The sequence below is a fragment of the Epinephelus fuscoguttatus genome, linkage group LG7 (assembly GCF_011397635.1).
Source record: "Epinephelus fuscoguttatus linkage group LG7, E.fuscoguttatus.final_Chr_v1".
Taxonomy (NCBI): Eukaryota; Metazoa; Chordata; class Actinopteri; order Perciformes; family Serranidae; genus Epinephelus; species Epinephelus fuscoguttatus.
This window is the reverse complement of record NC_064758.1, coordinates 17706313-17730457: the sequence shown is the minus strand read 5'-3', so window position 1 is coordinate 17730457 and position 24145 is coordinate 17706313. Positions and strand designations below refer to the sequence as shown.

The following is a 24145-nucleotide window of genomic DNA, read 5'->3' as shown; positions in this document are numbered from 1 at the left end:
AGAGCTCACAGTGAAAGATGACATCCAAATTGTGGTAAAATACTTTACATTGGAAGACAGGTTCCCAAGGTTCCTTTTTTAGTGCACGTCAGGTTTTGGGGTCCAAAGAAAAGGACCTCAAATTTGGACTGAATATGCACTTAATATCTGAGAGACAAGCCATAACATGAGAGAGAGACTGTCGCTACCAGTCAGCGCAACATAAAGTTGCATGTCGTCTGCATAACTGTGGAAATTAATAATATAACTACAGATTATCTGACCCAGAGGAAGCATATAAATAAAAACAGAGGAGGACCCAGAATTGACCCCTGGGGAACACCTCAAGAGAGGGGGGCTGGGGATGGAGAATATTTTCCCATTACAACAGAGAAGGGTCTTTCAGAGAGATAGGAGCGAAGCCAGGCAAGAACATTGTCCTTAACTCCAACATCATTTTTAAGGCGGTTTATAACGATACTTTGGTCTACCGTATCAAATGCTGAACTCAGATCAAGCAGAATTAAAACTGAATAACCCCCAGAGTAAGCAGTGATCAGTAAATCATTAGTGACCCTAATAAGAGCTGTTTTTGTGCTATGCTTGGTGCGGAAACCTGATTGATATTGTTCAGTGGTATTACTGTTGTTCATGTGTGCGATTAAGTGAGTGGTAATAGATTTTTCTAAAATTTTCAACAAGAAAGGTACATTTTAAATTGGTCTAAAATAGTTGAAAATTAGAGGGTCAAATATAGTTTTTCTCAGGAGTGGATAGGACAGAAGCAGTAGACAATGAGCAGTTGATAATAGAGAAAATCTGTGGGGCAACAGTCTGGAATACCTCTTTTAGAAATCTAGTGCAGATAACGTCTAATTGGCAGGTGGAGGAGTTTAAGTGGGAGATTAGCTCTTCTAATTCTAGCAGTGAGATTTGCTTAAAACTGGACACAGTGGAAGAGGGTTCAGTTTAGATGACGAGATTCCCAGTCACAGGTGTAATATGGAGCCCAGTGTCATCTATTTAATTCAAGAAATATTGGAAAACTGCTCACATAACTCAGTGGTGCAGTGCTTCCACATGCTGGTTGGGGAACGGGGTGGACTACTGAGTTAATTGTCTAAAATAAAATCCTGGGGGAAGTAGTCAACAGAAATATTTGAATGCAGAAATAACATTTTGAATAGAGCTGCAACAGTCAGCTGATTAATTCATCTTTAACTATTTAAAAAAAAAAAGCAGTCCTTTAAATCAAACAATTTCACTCCCACAAACAAATTTTCAGTGTTGGGATAAAATCATCATCATGAGTATTACCTTAGTCGGTGCATGCTCTTCTGATCTCAATTGTTTGGTATAAGGTGGTCATAAAACTCTCAGCTCTCTTAGGTCAGTCTTTTTCTTGTCTTGATGATCCGACCAAATCCAACATGTTGAGTATTGTCAAAAGCTTTTAAACTTGGTTCATGCAAATGGTTAAGTTAAATAACGTAAAAGTTTTCAAGAGCCAATAGCAGTGCTCTCTCTAGCACCAAAGGAGGCAGCAGTAACATGGTGGGGACTTGGTGAGTGCAAGATTCTGATCCTGAAGTCTCAGTTCTCTTGTACTGTGTAAAAGGAGGAGAAACTGTTGAAGTTGTGGAGTGAACAAGAGTCTGTGTATCTGATCCACTAACCAGTATTATATCATGAGAAATTTCAATTTTTGAGATGTTCACCTCTTGTTCCCACTGTCTCCTCCAAACGGTGGCTGGTAGTGTGTTGAATCATCAAAGTTCAAAATGTAAAGTTTATACACAAGTGCAGTTTATCTTTATAGATTATAATGATGTCAAATTTACAAGAATACTGTCGACATATGAAGCCTTTCATCTTGTATTTTGTAGACATGTAAGGAATTGTAAGTTAGTCTTATTTCTTAAAGGGAGTTTAGCCTAATTTTTTTAACCAGGAGCAGGATGGGAAATAATCTCAAAATAAATGTAGTTGTCTTGCAAATATTGACCCTGCAGGATGTCCAGACAAAAATTATAGTGTTTGACTCAAAACTCACTTTGTCTTTAGATGTGAGAGGTCAGACTTAATTCTTCTTTCTTTTCAAAGTCTTCTAGTATATGGTCGGCATAAATCAATCATATGTTAAGATTGTGAAGTGTTCTGACATTGTAGAGATTAATCATTTTTTAAATGATAATTGTTAATGAAATGAATTGTTAGTTTAGAGACCTACTTGTGACTACTGCATTAATGATAAACTATTTTGTGACCATAGTGGAGTTGAAGCAACTTTGGGTTTTACACTGCTGAAAATAACAAGAGAAACAACAAGACAACAGGAGCCTCCATTGTGGTCTTCTCAGTTTAAGGAAAAGCTCAGAATACCGTAACATCTAATTTATGAAATCTCCATTTGATCATTTAACACCACAAACAATCCAGACGATCCTAACCTTGTTAACAAGCCTAAACTAAACTAATAAATTCCTTGTGTGTATTGGTCTGTAGATTATCACAGATGATGCTCCTCTGTGGACAGATAAATCCTCTGACTCAATGAGAGGAAAAAACACACACTCAATTACTCCTCAGCAGTAGAGCCAAATTGATAATGATGACAATGAGTGCTGAGTCGACAGCTAACATTTCATGACAGTGCAGTTAAAAAGAGCTGTGAGTGAACATGCTGGAAAAGGGTCTTGGGTCGTGATATAGTGTGTGTGTGTGTGTGTGTGTGTGTTTGACTATTTATAAAACATAACGGATAGAAAGGTGAGGACAACTGTTTAGGATGTTCTCACTTGCCTTGGGATTATGATAAAAGTTTTATTTTAAGTTATTTTATTTTGTGTACAAGAGGAAATGCAGACATGTATACCCCAAAATGTTATCACTTTTGGTTAAGAAATGACTAACTGGCATGCTGATGCATGATTTGGTGATTTTTACAAATTTTTAGTGCCATGGTTTTGATGAGTGCTGAGCTAATATTGATCTGCTGCCAGGAACAATCTCACATCAGTTCCTCTAATATTTATGTATTGTCCAACCTCTATCGCTGCTGCACTTCTCCCCACAACCATCTATGACAAAAGTGAAATCCAGACTGTTGATCCTATGCACTCACAGTATGCAAATTGTAGTATGTGCACTATTAGAATGCATGTTTACAGAGTGAAAAGTCCGTGAATGCAAAGGACACAAAAGAAAAGGGGCAAGAGAAGTAGTCAGCATTTGGAGCTTTAAATTCAAATGCATGTTTTGTCTGAACACGTTCAGGGTAACGTGTGTGTTTAGCACAGCAAAAAGCTAAATAGGAAGCAACACAGGTCTACAAAGGGCTACTACAATTAGCATTTTTTTACATAGTATGCCTTGTCCGTGTATGTAAACACACTGACAAAGCGTTTACAAAACAAGCAAAGAAGTGGAGTTGAGGAATGTTGATTAACAGCAGATGATACAGTGGTTTGGGTAGGGCTGAACAATTAATCAAAATTTTATCAAAAACCTGATTCTGATCGGCTGCAGAGTGTCCATTAATTCCTGGTAATGCACACCAACTAAGTAGTCCCAGTGAAAATGTCAGTATAGTTTTCTAAATTAATGTGCTGGCTGTATATTTCGTGAAAATCTTGATACTGATTTGGGAACAATGACATTGGTAAACATGCTGTCAAAGTATATTTACTGTTTGTCAACCATACACAATGCTATTGGCTTTAAATCTTGCGGACTCCCCTGAGGCAACTGGCTTCCATGTTGTCCATTAATTCCTGATAATGGACACCTTGTTGGGCGTTATCTCTTATTTGTGATTTAAAGCTTGAAGTTGTGACTTGGCAACATTAGTTTCATTTAGGTTTTTCAGAGTTTTGCTGATGCAAATAGTAAACTTTTCTATTTGTGTGTCTTTTCTCTCCATCTATTAATTATTACTAGTTGATGTACAGAGAAATTTATAGATCACATATCATGGATAAGCCGGGTGTGGCAGTAATGTTTTTCATGTTAGTCTAACAGATGGGAGGTTGCTCCTCAGAGATTTTGACTGATTTGGCCTCAAGCTCTGGAGAGCAGCAGGTCAGCACAACACAGACTACCAAAGCCCACCACAAAGCCCAGGGGACAGATGCAGGATTCAAATAGTGAACCACAGCTTTTAGTCCGGTCATAGATGCATTTCACTTTTACTGTTACCGGGACAAATCATCTGGTCCTCTGTCCTGCTTTTTTGACATGTTCATGTATCTGGGTGGAATTTGAAGGGTACAGGATACAGGGTGTTTTCATGAGCCATATAAAAATAAGGAAACAGATCAGCTACTCAGCAGTAGAGTAAATATAATGCATAATGGTTTACAGAAAATGTTTGCTTCAACAAACAGCAAGACATCTTGATGTTTTTAATAAGTACTATGTGTTAAAACAGTCAGCCCAACAACACAACAGGAATGAAAGATAAAGTAGTTACATTTTTGCATTAATTAATTACATATTAGTAAATTATGAATTTTAAATTATTTTATTTCATGTTAAGATCTCACCTCCAAACCTTCCCAGAACATTTAAGTCTACTCAGGCTTTAGATTTAACAGGCAGCTAATGTAACTTTGTAAAGTTACTTCAGGAAACACTTTAAAATCAGTTTTGTTTTTACATGTTTACATACAAATGTATGACAATTATGCAGTTGTTTGGGTTGAGTTGGCAGCAAATAAATAACCCCAAACCTGCTGCTCAGTGTTAGAAGACTGCTGCCACCTAGTGTTTTTTATTAACCTTTATTTAACCAGGAAGATCCCATTGAGATTAACAACCTCTTTTTCAAGGGAGACCTGGCCAAGAGACATAACAGCAAAGAAGCTAGTGGCCTGCCTCTGTTACTATTATGAACCTTTTTATTTTCAAGCATAATTAGTTTGAAGAACCATGATGTTGTTTAAATTTTACAGCATTTATAAATTCAGTCCAGAAGGTGGGTCAGAAAGTATGTGTTGGTATTTATTAGTGTTATATTTGTAAACCATTTGTTCATTCAAATAAATTACCAACCTACTCACTGGACCAGTGTATGAACATTGATTTATTATAGCAACTTGTTTTAACATTTATGATGCTATGAACTCTAAAAGACTGGTGAGGATGATTACGTTTGTGTAACAAGAGTCATTAACCTCTTGTTAATACTTGGTGATATCTCTAAGCAGTAATAGTGACACCATTATAGGCTATCTGCAGAGGAAGATTAAAGACATGAGAACAAGGTGTAACAACCCAGAAAAGTCCTTTTTCATAGTCTTCTCACTTAAGTCTCTAATCTCTAATATTATGAGCTTTACAGAGATATGATTTATTGCAAAGCTATTGTATCTCTATGCATTAGATGTGTCTGTTTAACTGGCAGCCTGACTGTACACTGTGCATGCACACATTGCACAGCCATCCTGCAAGTGCCCACACAGTACGAGGCTGCTGGGTTCAGGTACACACCATGTGCAGTTTGCATGTCTTCTCTGTGTTAGTGGGTTTCCTCCAGCCACTGCTGTTTCCACCCACAGTCACCCACACCCCCACACCTGCAGACATGCAGACATGTAGGTTCGATCGATTGTAAATGTATGGAGCACCAACAGGTGGACATGTCTTTAACTAATTGTGTTGATCTGTGATAGACAGGTCCAGGCTCTTACCCAAAACATGCTCAGTGGAGTGTAGGAAAGGTGAATGGATGAATGCGGCCCAATGATATTTACCCACGTGTCCTGTTACCTATTTAGGTAGAAAAAAATACCAGTTAATTCCTAAATGTTAAAGTAATGTAAAAGTATCTGGATGAGTCAGAGAACAGTATCCCACCCAGCCCTATAATGAGTTGCTTTTGATATTTTGGTCCAGAAAACTCTGCCAAGATAGGCTACATATGAATATTTTTTAGTTTTGGTGGTTTTCATCTTGTATGTCTTGCATGTTCTATTTCTTTTATCAGAATCAGAAATACTTTATTGATCCCCAGGGGGAAATTATGATTTGTTACAGTTGCTCCAGTGTAAATAGAGAAATATAAGAAGTAAGAATAAGAGAATGAAATAAAGTGTGTAAATATAAAGCAATAAATTAGAAACATAAATTAGAAATGAAATGTGCATTAAATTAATAGATAAAATGTGCATTATGCTACTGTGTTTAACACTACTACTTATGAAATAAAAATTAAAATATTAAAATATATATTGTCACTGTGCTGAGGCTGTAAGTGTGAAAATGTAATATTTTCTAACATAATTTTTAATATATACTTAAATAGAATAAAACAAAAGTAGAATTAGAGTTCCACAAGAAATATGTACAGTTATGTGCATTGTATGTTGAATTAATCTATACAGTCAAGAGGTGAGAAATATTGTACAGCTGAATAATTGCACAGAATTGCACCCAGTAGATCATCAAAATTTCAGATTCCATTAAAGGTTCATTTGTATCATTAATATCTGTAAACTCAGCACAACAGACTTGTGTTTTTAATCATGATAACTTGAGAAACACAGAGGAAGCTAATTTGTCATCTGTATATTTCATATTCTCTCAAGTCATTAATATGTAGTCATAGATATCGATATGTGGTGTATATTTGTATTTGGATTAGTGTTGGCGGGTTTGAGGTGAAGGGCTGCGCAGCTCTCTCTGGGACCCCTCCTGCCCCGGCTGCTGTATCTACATGCCTCCCACCCTTGAAATCATGCGCGGTCGTTTTCTTTGAAGAGGGCGCCGTTTTCTCCGCAGAGCCGCGCCGCTGACGCTGCTCCGCGGCCGGGCCACGTGACGAGGCGAAGCGGCCTCTCCTCTCCTCCTCTCTCGGTCCTTCCTTCCCAGGGTTCAATGAGCGCTGCGTGGCCCCACCCCGTCTCTCTTCAGCGCTGTCTATCTCCTCAATGTAGGCTACTATTCTCGGAGAGAGAGAAAGCGAGAGAGAGAGAAAGGGAGAAAATAATAACCTCCAAGAATTGGTTATTCCTGTCTTTCACCTTCCACGACCAGCGGCCAGGAGGGGAGCGGCCTTCGCGGTGGGAATGTGCTGCTACAACAACCCCGCGTCCTATTTTTTTGTGAATGTAAATGCACATGTAGTCTCAAGCTTGTAGCCTATTTACACCTCGGATTCAAGAGGAATATATAGCCTATATATATATATATATATATATGTGTGTGTGTGTGTGTATATATATATATACATATATATATATGTATATATATATATATATATACACGCATGTTTGTATGGGAGTGTGTATGTGTGTACACATATATAGGCCTTATGTAGGCTATAAAAGCTGAGCCTGACAGCGGGGGTTGCTTTTTCACCTGCAAGAAACGTGGATACATTTCGAGGGATTTTCACCTCTTGGTCACGTTTTCCTTTTCTTTTCTTTTTGCCTTTTTTCAATGATTTTTCGTCTTGAAGGGATTCTTCGGAGCCGCGCCGGGAATTTAAAAAGTCTATCGGTGCGCAGTTTTGGAGGCTCGGTGGTGATGTGAGGGGCTGATAACACATTTCAGCAACAAAAGCGAGGGGCAGGGAGAGAGAGAAGGCCCTTTGGAGGAGAAAACACAGCAAGGAACAGCCATCACAAATAAGGAGGACAAATCTGGGGGTACTGGATCGTCTTGGAGTCGGAGGTGGTGGGGGATCCAGCCGAAAAGACAACCGCAGTGAGTTTGGAGCTGTTTTGGGTTGATTTGATGCAGCGAATGAAAAGGAGCCGGATGACGACGGAAGCAGTGAGAAGATCACACATGTAGCTCGTTTGGGTGTAAATATTATTTCCCTTCTTCCTGTCCTGCTGGGCCCCCCGATGAAGACAGCCGTCGGGGAGACAGAGAAATAGATAGAGAGCGTAAGTGTACACTTATGGACATGTTTATCATGAAAGGAGACGTGGAAACGAGCCGCGCCACAGCACGGGCGAGGTTTTCGGACACGCCGAGTTCGGCTCCTTGTCACGGGCAGCAGTGAGACGCAAGACCCGGGCTTTTGGAGATGCAAATTAGGCTGTTTATTCTGCCTCCGTTTGAGGTGAAACCCCGATTTTTTGGTGTCTCGACAGACGTTGTGGATTACAGTTGTTAACGTTACACAGTCGACGGGGGGAGAGAGTGGGAAAACAAAACAAAAACTGTACTGCATGTTAAAGGAGGAAAAAGCCCGAGTAGGATTCAGCAAACTGAGAAGGCGGCCTCGGTGTCGTCAGCAACAGTATCCTGCCCTTTCTCTGACAGCAAAATACGCGTTATGGACACATAATTTCTACAGTGCTGCACCACAGACAGTTTTTGGAGCAGGCCAGGGACGTTACAAGGTGTAAATGTGGCTGACATCGCTGCCAAATCCGCATGTCAAACGAGGGATCTAGACTAGTTTAGTTTATTTATTTATTTTTCTTTCTACATATCCCCCCTCCACCTCCACTTCGTCCACCTCCTCCTCCTCCTCCCCTGGACCCCCTTTTTTCTTTTTTCTTGCGGGAAGATGGGTTGTTTGGGCAACAGTAAGACCGAAGACCAGAGAAATGAGGAGAAGGCACAAAGAGAAGCAAACAAAAAGATAGAGAAGCAGCTCCAAAAAGACAAGCAGATATACAGAGCAACACACAGACTACTACTTTTAGGTGAGTTTGATTTTATTTTATTTTTATATCGTAGTTCTTTTCTTGCTGCTTTACAGGCAGGTCCCCAGTCTGCAAAGTTAAGGCCCTGCTTCCTCCCTGCATAACCTTCTGGGATGTTGTTTTGGGAAACATTGTCAACAGTGTGAATTTGCCATTGCATAAGGCTAAAAATGCAGCAGTGTGTTAGGTTTCAGCATGTTGCCATCAAATCGACAGTCCACCACTACCAGCACCAAAACATGCTGTGGCAGAGTCAGTGGATTGGTTTGAGAGTATACAGTGATGTATAGGTACATATATAAGGTGGGTAAACTGCTGTCAGTGATAATCATAGGAGAAACAACCACTTATATCAATAAAAACTTAGTTCATTGTCATTTATAGTTAATTCAGACATGTTTTTAAACAGAACACATCTCTTTTCAGCTTCATTAGTTTGGGACTACATAGCATGCTGTGCAGAATTCATTCTAGTCCTAATTATGCACATAGGCCTGAAAAGTTAACTAGTTTTACATCATATGCCAGTTTGTGAGTGTGCAGCCAAAACAGTGTCTTAAGCTAATGTGGCTGTAAGAAAGAGAACGTTGAGAACTACCTAATGTAGAAATGAACATGTGTAAGGCTCAACATGTGGTTGTGTGTGTCAGACAGTGAACTGGAGGTGGGCTGGGTCTCTACATTACATAAGAGACAAACAAGAGTGTCTAACTTTCCCTGCCGTGCTCTCCTCGTATGTCCACTTTTGAGAAGTCGCGGTGTTCTTTGTCAGAATCATAATACCTGATTACAGAGATGCCAGCGAGGGTGTGTATTGTATGACACGCCTGTATTTATGTTGGGGAGGAAGTTGTGGTGACTTTAGGAAAGCAGAAGGACAGGACCTACATGAAAACCAAAACAAAGATGTCTGCCATAAAAGTTAGTTGCCTTTCAGCTGTACAATCTACTAGTTGCACCTCTTCGCAGACCTGTGTACCTGCAGGCTGGCGTTTGTGATTTTTTATATTTTGGAGGATATCTTTAAACAGTGAACAAAGCCAAATGAGGCATAAAAGAGTCACTCTCAATTCACACCTGGTGCACCTGAAAAACTGTATGTTAGGCCTCGTGCTTGGGTCGTGTCCATGTTAGGAAAAGATACATCTGTAGTGGCACAATCCATGTTTACCATCAAGAATCTAGCACTCAAAGTGGCAATCAGCAACCAACACATGGTCAACTGTTCAACATTTGTGGTGTCAATCTTTATATTAATTGTAGGTGGAATGTAAATGCTGGCCATCTATGTGCAGAGCAAAACATGTGGCATTTCTCTCCACCAGGCTGAAGTCGTTGATCAGTGGATTATGTGCTCAGAACTACACTGGTCATTGGATTAAGTAGATCACCTAATTAAAGTGTTAATGGGGTTGTTTCACTTCGAAGACTGACTTGTAGATAAGGAATGATGACACAAAATATATGCTGTATTGAGCGGTAGCACTTATTTTAAGTCTTGTGTTGACAAATTAACATTTTTACAGACTAGACTCTTTTTACTGAAAAAATGATGACCTTCAGGTAACATTCTTTTAACCAAAACTGATCTGTTGGTCTCTATTCATGGAAGTATGTTTGATCAGTTACATCAGTTTATCTTCATACATTTTACCCAATTTGACCCAAAATTCAATTAAATGTTTTATTAGCTACGCACTACACTGAGGTGAACTTGTCGGTAAAAATCATTGCAGGTATTTGAACTGACAGTGCAATTCTAATGCAACATCACCACAGTATTTGCAAATCAAAGGGACAATCCTGTGTGCACAAAACTGTAAGTGTTTGTCATATGGTAATGTACTACCACAGCTATCTGTTATTTACCTGCACTTTATTGACTAATGGTGTTGCATCCTCCCCCAGAGGTCATACACATTTTAGTTAATCAGAGTTCATGACATATTGCACAGTTAACATCTGTGTCTGCTACTCCACGTATTTCCATGTCTCATGTTTTAGAATCGATAAATTTACCTCTGTTATCAGGAAATTCAGAGCAGACCAGATCTACCAGCTGCCATGCTAGCTTTGAACAAAATAATAGTCTTTTTACAAACACATTTTCGAATTGATGTTGTTCAAGATATGACTCAGTTTTTAAAACTCCATTGGTGTGGTTTTAAAGTTTCAGTAGAATACACGCAGACTGAAGAAATATTTCCTGTTGGACATACCACTCATGGCCAGGAGCCCCTTGTAGCATTTCGATATTTTACTTTTGCTGATGGTTTAATTTGCAGACTATAATTCAGCCAAACTTCTTAAATGCATCATTATTTGATGCTGTCTTTACATCTGTACACAGCACACACAACACACAACATCTGTACAAGAAACAAAAATATCTTGCATCATACATTGTTTTAATAATTGATAAATAAGACTAAGATTGAGACCAAGCCTTCAGGGCCATGTCGTCATACTTCACTGTTTTTAATGCTTTCTACAGTGGACTCTGTTCTGCTTCAGGTTTAATACCTCCTTGATCAGGTTTGTGTGTTTTTCAAACATGCAACCCAAAATGGTTTCTCACACACACGAAAGGCAGGCTACATTAGTGCACTTAACTATTTCATGCAGGTATTTTGCAAGATTCTGGGGCGTTTCTGCTTTATCAGGCAGTGTAGTGTGGGAAAAGACAGGGAGATGGGAGAGAAAAAGGAAAGCTGACACTGTGACATGAGGTCATCAGTCAGATTTGAGAGCATGATGTTATGAGTTCATGGTATGCGCTGTAGCTTGCTGAGCCACCAAAATGCCCAAGTCCCAGACTCTTGTGTGGCTTGTCTGATAATGTGTCTGACTACCACAAATGCATCTCATTGGTGGGAATCTCCGGCTATAACATCCTAATACAAAACTGTTGCAAACTACCAGTCAGTCAAACCATGTTAAATTAGGAGGGATATCAGTTGAGTGTTATTCTGCCTTTACCAAACAGCACAGCTGCGTTAGATCCAACATTGCCAATAAGAGAATCACCTCTCTGAGATGTCACATATGTCACGTCTTCGTATCAAATCTTGATATTTGGACTATTCTCAGCTGTAATCACCTGTTTTCACAGATATTTTTAGATATCAGTGTCAGCTATTGCTACTCCTAAAAGTCCCCAAAACGTCATCAGGGGCTCCAGATCACCTGTGTGGAACACAAATGGCAGCATGTCCATCCAAACATGCCTCTTTAGTCACATGTTGAAGCTGAAATGTTTTTAGAGATTTAGCTTAACATGACTAGTATTGTCTCAAAATTAGACACAAGGCAGTCATAATTAAGACACACTGCACTGTAAATAAGAGAAATTTATTTTTATTATTTATATTTATTGGTTAATTTAACAGGGTTGCTGTAGATTGATACACAGCTGTATATAAACCAGAGTTAGCCAAAAGTCCATTTCCATTTGTAGGCCCAGGACAGATGTAACATACCCTGTAAAAAAAGAAAGAATGGAAGATTAAGATTTAATCAAGTATTGAAGTAATTTAGAAGCACGAAGAGGAATAATAATAAAAAGATAACATTTATGTTTTTAATATAAATCAAGCCTCACTGTCTTCACTTATAAGAAAAACGACTATATTAGCTTAAATAGCTTGTTAAGAATATTGCATTTTTAAACTTCACGAACTACTTTACTTTTGATTTGATATAAAATGTAGTATTGTGGTAAAAAGTATTTGCATCCCTTGCTCAAGTAATTAAACATACTCGATTGAGGTAAAGTTATGAGTCATTGTTGGTCTTGACTTTAGTTGTAAAGACAAAGAGGAACAGGCTGAATGAAAAAATGTTTTAAGGTCTGAGGCAGGAAAGGCATCGGGCCGTGTGAAAGAGCAACTTGTTGCTTGCCCTTCATGCAGTAAAACACACTGCAGGCGTGGCGTTACAGAGCAAGAGATGAGAGTTTCACTCTTACAGCAGATACACACAGGCCATCCACAGGCCTGCAGCATACTGCCAGTTACGCTGAGCTGCTAATGCCTTTTAGCAGCATCAGTTTGATAACTTCAGCATATTACTGTTTTGTTGTCAGCCAAATGCCACAGACAAGAACAATGATCACATTTTCCTTCCATAACATACAGACATATGATGAGCTCTTTTTTTTTGGTTGAGCACTTAAACACCTGCTTTTCTTCTATCAATCTTAAAACATGCTTTTATGAAAAAGTCTAAAGGCAGTCATCATCAGGTCTAAAATGTAATCTTGTGATTTTGATCACAGTATCTAGTGGAATAATCCAGTTTATTATTTCAGTCATGACCATGCAACTCTGTCCTTGCCTCTACTCCCAATTTTCCCAAATAATGTCACAGTCATGTATGAAATTTTCTGTTTGTTCATTGAAAGTTTCCTGTAGGGCATAGCAAGTCACAGCCAAAACAGCTTTTTAACTTCCATAAACATTTTAGTCAGTGCTATAGGCATACTGTAAAGTGGCATTTCAGACAGATGTTTGTGTCTTCTTGTTTTACATGTCAACAGATCCATAATATGTCCTTCTCTTTCTCTCTTCCAGGAGCTGGAGAGTCAGGAAAGAGCACCATAGTTAAACAGATGAGGATCCTACATGTTAACGGCTTCAATGCGGAGTAAGTATGGTATGAGTTAAGGCCTACTATCTAGTAGCTGAACCTGAGCGTATATCCACAGGATGGAATGGATTGCAATATACAGACAGCCACTTCTGGAGGACAATCCTGCAAACCCATCATCAAGATGTACTCGGTTTATGAATACAGGGTTTATAGGCATCTTAAACGGGACGCAGTCTTCAGTTTTATATATGTGCTTTTTGGATCAAATGGTACTAGTCAGCCAAAACAGCATGAATTTAGCCTAATTTGAATTATTTTAACACCAGAGAAAGACCTGTGTGTTGTCACATAACCAGTGCTATTGTTTTTTAAGGGCAGCATGGTAGACTAGTCAGACAGCTCTGCAGGAAGGGTAGTTTGTCTGATGAGAGGCTAACTCAAGCCTGGAGTGTTATGAAGTTTTATATTTAATGTAATGTGTCACTGTTAGCAGGTAGAGATAATAGATACTTGATTGTGTTGACTAAAAGTGACTTTTGAGCTAATCTCTTTGTTGTTAGCAGGATAGCAGCTGCATGAGTTCAAATTTAGCATAGCTCAACTCCATGGTGTCAGGAAATGTATCTTCCAATTAACTTCATGGAAGGCATGCAAAGCCTTATGGGAACTGTAGTTGTTGAACGCTAATGGTGATTGTTATGTCTTTGTTAAAATAACAAGATGCCAGTATAGGTGTAGGTGCGCATTAAGCTTGTAATAGAAAAGAATATCATGTCTGTACATTTCAGAAAAATCCAGCGACCGCTTCATGTGTCTGACGCCGCCATTCCTGCAGTGGCAAGTTGTAGTGAATACTGCCTGCGGACAGTGACACTGACAGTGTTAACTGGTGATTTTCAGCCCAGTGCATCTGTGGTTGGCCGTAGTAACTTGTATAACAGGTTGGCAGGAATAATGAACACAGACGAGTATTAGGGGTGGGAAATTTTTATTTATTTATTTACTTTGTAAAAATCGATTTTTATATCAAGTGCGAATTTTTCTCGGACGATTCTAAAAATGGATTCTCTCCCCAGAATCGATTTTCTTCTATTTATTTTAGGCCGATTTTTCACCGATAACCGATAAAATCTGTTTATTTTAAAACACTCTCCTCTGGCTCTGATGCTGCTGTCTCTATGCCTGAAGTCCTCACTCTTGGCTGTATAACAACATCCCGCCTACAGCCCCCACTGATTGGTTACACTGATTGGTTGCACGTCACAGTGATAGCCAATCAACGCTGAAACTTCTACAGCGGCATAGACTTGGAGGAGAGGCAGACTGCCCCGTGAGCCTGATTGTCATCAAGTGATCATGACCTGGAGGTCCTTTAATCAATAAAAAGAAGACAGAAGTTAACTCAAAATATAGCTGGCATGAGTGCCACAAATGTGGAAAAACAATTAGCACGTGGTCTGCTAGCATAATGCTAATGACTTAATCTCAACTTGTGCGCCACCTAGTGGTGTGGTGGAGCCGCTGCATCAAGAGAGGTGGCACATTCATTTTTATATATATATATACAGTACAGGCCAAAAGTTTGGACACACCTTCTCATTCAATGTGTTTTCTTTATTTTCATGACTATTTACATTGTAGATTCTCACTGAAGGCATCAAAACTATGAATGAACACATGTGGAGTTATGTACTTAACAAAAAAAGGTGAAATAACTGAAAACATGTTTTATATTCTAGTTTCTTTAAAATAGCCACCCTTTGCTCTGATTACTGCTTTGCACACTCTTGGCATTCTCTCCATGAGCTTCAAGAGGTAGTCACCTGAAATGGTTTTCCAACAGTCTTGAAGGAGTTCCCAGAGGTGTTTAGCACTTGTTGGCCCCTTTGCCTTCACTCTGCGGTCCAGCTCACCCCAAACCATCTCGATTGGGTTCAGGTCCAGTGACTGTGGAGGCCAGGTCATCTGCCGCAGCACTCCATCACTCTCCTTCTTGGTCAAATAGCCCTTACACAGCCTGGAGGTGTGTTTGGGGTCATTGTCCTGTTGAAAAATAAATGATCGTCCAACTAAACGCAAACCGGATGGGATGGCATGTCGCTGTAGGATGCTGTGGTAGCCATGCTGGTTTAGTGTGCCTTCAATTTTGAATAAATCCCCAACAGTGTCACCAGCAAAACACCCCCACACCATCACACCTCCTCCTCCATGCTTCACAGTGGGAACCAGGCATGTGGAATCCATCCGTTCACCTTTTCTGCGTCTCACAAAGACACGGGCGGTTGGAACCAAAGATCTCAAATTTGGACTCATCAGACCAAAGCACAGATTTCCACTGGTCTAATGTCCATTCCTTGTGTTTCTTGGCCCAAACAAATCTCTTCTGCTTGTTGCCTCTCCTTAGCAGTGGTTTCCTAGCAGCTATTTGACCACGAAGGCCTGATTCGCGCAGTCTCCTCTTAACAGTTGTTCTAGAGATGGGTCTGCTGCTAGAACTCTGTGTGGCATTCATCTGGTCTCTGATCTGAGCTGCTGTTAACTTGCGATTTCTGAGGCTGGTGACTCGGATGAACTTATCCTCAGAAGCAGAGGTGACTCTTGGTCTTCCTTTCCTGGGTCGGTCCTCATGTGTGCCAGTTTCGTTGTAGCGCTTGATGGTTTTGCGACTCCACTTGGGGACACATTTAAAGTTTTTGCAATTTTCCGGACTGACTGACCTTCATTTCTTAAAGTAATGTTTTTCTTTAGTTAGCTGATTGGTTCTTGCCATAATATGAATTTTAACAGTTGTCCAATAGGGCTGTCGGCTGTGTATTAACCTGACTTCTGCACAACACAACTGATGGTCCCAACCTCATTGATAAAGCAAGAAATTCCACTAATTAACCCTGATAAGGCACACCTGTGAAGTGGAAAACATTTCAGGTGACTACCTCTTGAAGCTCATCGAGAGAATGCCAAGAGTGTGCAAAGGAGTAATCAGAGCAAAGGGTGGCTATTTTGAAGAAACTAGAATATAAAACATGTTTTCAGTTATTTCACCTTTTTTTTGTTAAGTACATAACTCCACATGTGTTCATTCATAGTTTTGATGCCTTCAGTGAGAATCTACAATGTAAATAGTCATGAAAATAAAGAAAACGCATTGAATGAGAAGGTGTGTCCAAACTTTTGGCCTGTACTGTATATGTATATATATATATGTATATATATACCAACCAAGAACTTTGTCACGGACAGTTATATCGAATTGCAATACTTTAAAAATCGAATCGCAATACTTAAATAAAATTGCAATTATTCAGAATCGCAATATAAATCGAATCAGGACCCAAGAATCGTGATAGAATCGAATCAGGACAAAAGCATATCGTCCCAGCCCTAACGAGTATGTTTTTCTGTACACGTTCCGTTTGTCTTATCAACAGCTGCCATCACTACGAACAACCATGACACATTGGGCTGAGAGTCACCAGTTAACTCTCAGTCATTTAACCAAAGCACCAGACACCACTGCACCATTGTATGTGTTCTGTCTGTGATGCTGACCTGCTGGTGTTTACTTTGTGGTCATTAGGTATTCTGTGGGACCACCGCAGCCACTAGAAAGTGTCTTAGCCCACTAATGTCAGCTAGCTTAACAGGTTTTTGATTGCCACTACTGTTGGAGCAGCTGAGCACTGCACAGTTTCCTCCCAAACTCCTAGACATTGTTGTTAAAAGTAACGGTGCATAGAAATGGTAAAAGTAGTAAATTGTACACTTAGGGCAGCTTGAATCCAAACATTTATGTATTGCGCCACTGTGGTAATGGCGTCTTGCTAACTTGCGGTACCCCCCTGCATTTGTCTATAATGCTTCCATGTTTTTGTCTAAACTGTGGGGACATTTTTGTTCAAACACTAATCTGGTGTTTTTGCAGCTCCATGAATACAGTGCAGGTGGAACTCTTTGTGAGTTCTTTTTTTTCTTAGCACTACTTTATGGAGTTTAATTCTTGGGGTGAATAACCAATCAGTCGATCCAATCCAATCAGAGCTGATCATATCAGATTGATAAACGAGAGGAGCAGCTGCTGCAGAGGCAAGTGATAGCAAATTTTAAGAACCAGCGTAATGAACAGTCAAGTTTCACTTTCACTGGGCCTGACACTCAGCTGCTCTGTCTGTGCCCAGTTAGCTCTACGCCCCAAGAGTGTGGTGCAATAAATAACCAAACTATATATATATTTTACAAAAGCGTATCTAATGAACAGTACAGCTCCAAAAATAGAAAATCAATATGTGGTGCCAGATTTTGATATTGTGGCGAGCTGCCACAAAGAAGTGAGTGTGTGGGAAACCATGTGGTGCCCCATAACACGGCGAAACAAGCATCTGGAATAATTTTTCCAGATACAGCTATTTCTTGCATTATTAGAAGATACCCAGCTTCTGCCTCTTATTGTCCAAAGTGAACATTCTCCGGCATTTGTGGATGTACATTAAATGTCATTGATTTGTCTGTTTTTAATTTTCAGTTCTTATAATTTAGTCTCTCGACACACAAGTCCCACGTATTTCTTACAAACGATTACAGTTCTGCTGCCCTCTTTTTCTTACTTTTGGTTTCCGCATCACAGCCCTGGCGTGTGCTTGTTTCAGTAAGCCAAATGGAAAGTTTCGTGTGTGTGTGTGTGTGTGTGTGTGTGTGTGTGTGTGTGTGTGTGTGTGTGTTTGTGTGTGTGTGTGCGCACGCGATATTGTGTGTGTGAGTGTGTTGGTGATGGTGTGTATTGGTCTGGTGGTTGTGATGGGGATGGAAGCGTCTTTGCAAGGTTAGACCAGAAAATCAGCACCTAAGGCAGACAAGAGTGTATGACCCAGCGCGTGACTCCACAACACTGAGCTGTGTGTGTCTGTGTCTGTCTGTGTCTGTCTATATGTGTGTACAGGTGGTTGTCTTCAGTAACAAGACACACATACAGCATCACTTCTAGTTAGATATGTGACACTGCTTGGATTATCTGGTTGATTTTTTTTGTTTAACAAGTCATGTATGGCTCCTTTGTTTTCTTGTTGCTTTATGTGTATGTGTCTGACTGTTTTACTTTGAATGTGCGGTCAAATGTCATCCTGTAAGTGTTTAACAATGAGTCACCTTTGTCTTTGAATATCTGCTAAAACCAAAACAACAGTCTTGCAGGCCAGTTGCTTGCGGGTCTCCACATGACAAGCATAGTAATATGTTTTAATAAGCCTGGATCCTGAGGCAGGACATAAATTTACTGATGTGGGACTGAAAGAGTTCAATAACGCCTGTGATAAAAGAGTTTGGGTGAATGGATTGAGTGTTGTGGTAACCTAAAGGTCAGAGTAATTGGCTTATGACCGGAAGACTGCTGGTTCCAATTGCTGGCCTGATTTGAAAAAATGAATGAATGACTGACTCAGCGCTCTCTATTCTTCTCAACTATGACTGAGCTGCCCTTGGATAAGGCATGTAACTGCCAGCTTCATCACTGGAGCTGTTAAGTGTCAAGAGCTGAGGACTGTTTTTGACTGTTTTTTATTGCTGGAAAAGCTTTGATAAACCCTAAAATTCTGTTGTGATGAGAGCAGTGAGACTGAAATAAAACAGTTAAGTTTGGGGGCAGTAAAGTAAAACCAAAACAATGAGCTCAAAGGCACTAAATGTCCCACAGAGCTGAGGGGAAGGGCAGAGCCCGGTGGCAATGCTCTGTGGTGTTCGTCACATAGAAGTTGTAATTTAATCCATTATGAATATAAAGATATTGATAGAAGAACTTAACCTTCAGGCTGATATTCATATTTGTATATTCATATCTATTGTTTAATGTTTACTGGTTCCAGCTTCTCAGTTTTTCTTGTTTTATATTATTGCAGTTGCTTGCCCCTTCCTCTTGTATCTTGTGATGGGCATTTTCTCACTGTTTCTTAACATTGTATAGACAAAATGATTGATTAGTTAAAGGTTCAGTATGTAGGATTTAGGGGAATACATTGGCAGAAATAAAATATAATACAAGAAGTTTCCTTTTTTTAGTGTTTAATCACTTTAGAATAATAACCTTTGTGTTTTCCTTACCTTAGATGGAGCCATTTATATTTACAGAGGGAGCAGATCCACCAAGTTGCATCACCATGTTACTACAATAGCCCAGAACAGACAAACAGAACACTGGCTCTAGATAAGGCCATTCACATTTACGTGCCGGACACCGTAGTGAGAAGCACATCTGCAACAAACTGTGTCAGAAAAACACTGATTTGTAATGTGAAACTGCTTTATTCAGTGTTTTTACCGGTTTAAATCACTGGGACCGTTTGTTTTGGTGAGGAAGAGACGTGTGCGGGTCATTTGGCTCCTGGTTTAAACCTCCTGAAAGTCTGGATCTTAAGTCATCAGTGAAAAAATGTGAGCACACAGTAGCATGTGGTGGACAAGCCGCATATCTCTGACATGCCAAACAGTGTTGGAAATACACTGATTTGTAATGTGAAACTGCTCTTTTCAGTGTTTTCATCTGGTCCGTTTGTGTTGAAGGGAGGAGATCTCTGCAGATAATTGGGCTCCTGAACAATGAACACTAAGGGAATTCTAACCAGGAGAAGTTTCAGCTGGTTGCAATCTATAGTCCTCACTGCTAGATGCTACTAAATCCCCCAAATCTTACACACTTTACCTTTTAACTAAAAATATAATCAGTACATTAGCTGTAAGCCCTCAGTTTCATCGTAAGACTTAGTCACAACAATGCCTAAAGTTGTCGTCCCGTTATTTGTGCATTCTTGGGACATTGGTTACTGCTATGCATTTTTCTTCAGTGGTCGCTTTTGTGCTGTGCACTTTAGGGTTGACAACATCTGATCAGTTGGTCAATATGCTCTTGTCCCACCAAATTCTCATTGGTTGGACAATCGCTGATGTTACTCTCACAAGGCCATGTGTCCACCAGGTGTTTTTTCCCATCTGAAAACGCCCAGCTTGGAGCGCTTAAGAGCTCTTTGGAGGTACAGCATTGCGTCTGGTTGCTATGATGTGAAATAACTGTAGTAGTAGTAGTAGTAGTAGTAAATGTCAGTACTTGCTCTGGCCCTCACTATGAATAAATGGCAGGCTGAAGCACGTAGGGAGAGATGATGGACCCATCTGTCTGTGTGGCCAGAAGTATTAATTTCTCCTCCATTGTTGTTGTTCTGCACTTGTATCAGTAGGATGTGATGGCTGGTCTTTGTGGTATTTGTCCCGCCCCTCCTCCACTGTGATTGAACAGCTGGGTAAAAAAGTGAAAGTGATGACGCAGTGTTTTACCGTGGCCTTTGTAATATAGTGTAAATATGCGGCGCTTGCATTGCAAAGAATTTTAAAAAATCACTACATTGATTCACCTTAACATATCAACAGACATTATCTCTTAAGAAAGTCTCGTTTTCTTCCCCTCTCTCTAACCACACATGGGCTTGCAGTCGTACTCTCAGGATAGGAGAGTGCACACACACACAACCATGTGATTTTTAATGAACATCAGGTTGAAAATGTAAACAAGGCCTTCTCAATTTCCCTCCTAACCCAATAAACTCTTTCTTACCCCATCTTTTCTCTCTCTTTCTCTATGTTGTTGTGGTGCACAGTGACCTCACAGGCTTCTCAGACTCTGTTACCATTTGTCAATGAGTATTACGCAAATTGTATTCAAGTCTATTTGAGTTTTTCGGTCCAATACATAACGTGATTTTAGTGGAACTGTAACAACTCACTGAAGTTTATTTAAATTTATTTGAATTTCTTTCTTTCCGTACCAAATTTTGAACTGTATTTGTAGAACAAACATATTCTAAGTTGAGGATTTTGTTTTAGATATTCATTTCTTGTCAAAGATACAGTTCCTAGTATTTGTAATCGCTTGTTTTTATGTCCATGCTATTGTTAAATACTAAATACTGTGACAGATCGCTATCAAAGCATTGCAGCAACATGGTAACTTGGCTCAGGAGGATATGTCTGCTTTTATTTTGTGTTTGAGTTCAAGTGTGGTGTGAGAATATTTTTCTCAGCATTGACCTCATTGGCCTGTGTTGTCAGTATTGACCTGTTTGTGTTCTTTTGGATGTAAATTTAAGATTGTCTGTGCACTCTCCTAATCTTATTCCCCATTCAGGCCAATCAGTACTTGAGCCCACATGTTAGCAATTCTTTATCATGTAAGCTTGACAAAAAGTCTGTTCTACTTGAGTGACTGATGTCTTTCACTGTAGGTGGCGATATTGACATCTACGTCTACATCTGCATGTACAAAGTGCTGCAGTTTCTTCGCATGTATAAATGAGGCTTAAATTGGCATGTGTAGTCCAGTCTGACCCTGACAAAACCGCTCCGCTTGTGGACAATCTGTAGCTGGCTAAAAATAAATGAGTGCATTTGTGAGTGAGTGAATAACAAAGACATCATTTACATTCTTGTGCTTCACATCTAAAAATCTGATGCAGACATGCAGCCCTAATCTGGACTGTCAGACCGTTGGCCTTTTAATAGATATGACCTGTTAAAGCCCAGACACACCAAGCCAACATCAGAGAACTTGCAGCGACTAAAAGCTGACTGTTGTGTTGCCTCATGTCACCTGTGTCTCACTGAAAAAGTTGCACTTGAACACACCACAAAAGCTATAGCTGACAGCCAGCCAGCACATCTGTTTTGCGCTTTGTACGAGGAAATATCTCTCCATACCAACAGACAGCAGTAGTCTGTTTTTGTCATTCAAAAAGGGAAACCAGAAGATTGTCATGACGCAACTTGGCCAGCTAGCACATTATCAACACAATCCAATGGTGAGAGAACAAAGCATATTTACAGCTTGCTAGCAAATAATATCACAAACAATCAGGAAGCGTTTTTACTAAAAAGCTCACTGACTAAAAAAAACCATCGCCTCGTATCACGTTTGTTGCAATCTTACTCCATCTTGACTTTACCCTTTTGTTTACTTTCCTCACTTCGATTTTTTTTCCAAATGCACTGAGTTGAACTGCCAATCAGAGTGATTTCATTTACCAACAGGTACTGTTGTCATCTATGCCAATTCAATATGCTGAGTCAATTTTAAAACAAAAAAACAAGGGCTAACGGTGCCTGACACCTGCAAAAACTAGGGCAACAGACGCTCACTGACGGCCATTGGCTTTGTGTGTCAGGGCCCTCAGGTGAAGTTGCGGAGCCCCTGTTTTTGGTAACCAAATAGAATAGAATAGAACTTTAATTGCCACGCAACCAGAGTCGGTGATATTTGCTTTCGGTACATATATACAGGCCACTGCTTCATAGTCACAACATCAACAAGTGCATAACTTAACTTCAGGGTGCAGATTGCAGTGGTCTAAAGAAATTGATAAACCTTTGCATGGATTTGGTCGAGTGCAGCAGAGTCCTTTGTGTTAAAGTAAAAACTGGCACACAACAAAGAGGCCCATCTTGCCCTTTGTCACTGACATAGAACTATTGTAAACACAATGCGCTGTTGTCCTGGAAGGCTCAAGGTGAAAGATAGGCTAACTGGCTCTCTCATTGCCTTTAATAGAAACATTTCTGTCACAGAGAGTCCAAATGTCTTGTACAAACAGCTATCTTTCACAGCAGACAGACATAATTCACTGCCACACGTGCCAATGAAGGTCTGTTTACCTTTCTCAGATCAAAAACAAACTCAGTGCAGCTCACTGCAGTGTACCATGTCACGGTAACATCAAACTCCTTCCCTGCACTTTTTTTAACTTCACCAAAACAATACTTGTTGTAACTTTATCCTCTGTTTTGTGTACAAAAGTAGAGCATGCTATCTGTGATGCTGGATGGCAGACATTTAATGTACTGTAATTCATTAATTTTTTTTTATTTTTTTTTTATTTATACCATACTGTCTTTGTTTTTCTTACTTGCTGCATTTAAATAGCTTCTTTCACAGTTTTATCTTACTGTAATGTTTTTGTGATTGTTGTTTTCTGTTATGTGTCAACACTTTTTGCATGAAAACTTTTCCATAGTGGCTAATTCTGTGTATGTAGACTAAGGCTGCAACGAGTAGTTGACTAATCTACGACTAATCAACTATTAAAATAATCGGTGACTGTTTTAGTAGTCGACTAATTGGTTGGAGTCATTTTTCATAGAAAAGTACTATAAAAGTACCCCAAAATACTCTTATTGCAGCTTCTTATGTTCAAATGTTGGCAGCTTTACACACTCCCATGATAATGAACTAAAACCCTTGGCAGGCGTACAAAACAAGACGTTAGATGACATCATTTTGGGGTTTTGGAGAGACAGATCGACATTTTTCAACATTTTAACACATTTTTCTATAAAATGATTAGTCGACTAATCAAATAAATAATCGACAGATTAGTTGACAATGACAATAATAGTTAGTTGCAGCCCTAATGTAGACCAGCTTAATTTGTAGTTTTTATGTATAAAGGGATTTAGATTAAAAAAGTGTATCAGGAGCCACAGTGGGTTGCAGGTTTGTCTGTGATGGGCCTCCACAAAGCACAAGGCAGTGTATAACAATGTACCATTGTATCTCTTTTTTGTGTTTCCTACGTTTGGTGTGAAGACACTCTTAAGTCTGTGTGTTACAACTGTAAATCATTATAACAAAATCTGTGTCTGTTTCAGAGAGAAGAAGCAGAAAATTCATGACATCAAGAATAATATTAAAGAGGCTATTGAGGTAAGTAGCACTGCTTGGATCATCTTTGCTATCAGAAGACAAAAAAATCACAACAAAATAGCTCCACATACTGTCAGTGGGATTTATTGAATGTTCATACAATCAGTCCTGTTCTGATTTTAACAATTACTAATCGTGTCCATCTTTGGGACTCTCTGTCATCCACTCTTATATGTACTTTGTT

At 39.5% G+C, this 24145-nt stretch overlaps 1 protein-coding gene across 1 annotated transcript in view; it reads left to right on the top strand.

The window, feature by feature from the left end:
* Nucleotides 1–6887: 6887 nt before the first annotated feature.
* gnas (GNAS complex locus) overlaps nucleotides 6888–24145 on the top strand; it is a 35819-nt gene continuing 18561 nt past the window's right edge. The window contains exons 1-3 of the mRNA XM_049581591.1: nucleotides 6888–8642; nucleotides 13214–13286; nucleotides 23907–23961. Of these exons, the coding sequence (XP_049437548.1) occupies nucleotides 8504–8642; nucleotides 13214–13286; nucleotides 23907–23961 (267 nt within the window). The 5' untranslated portion in view covers nucleotides 6888–8503. The remainder of the gene's footprint in view (nucleotides 8643–13213; nucleotides 13287–23906; nucleotides 23962–24145) is intronic.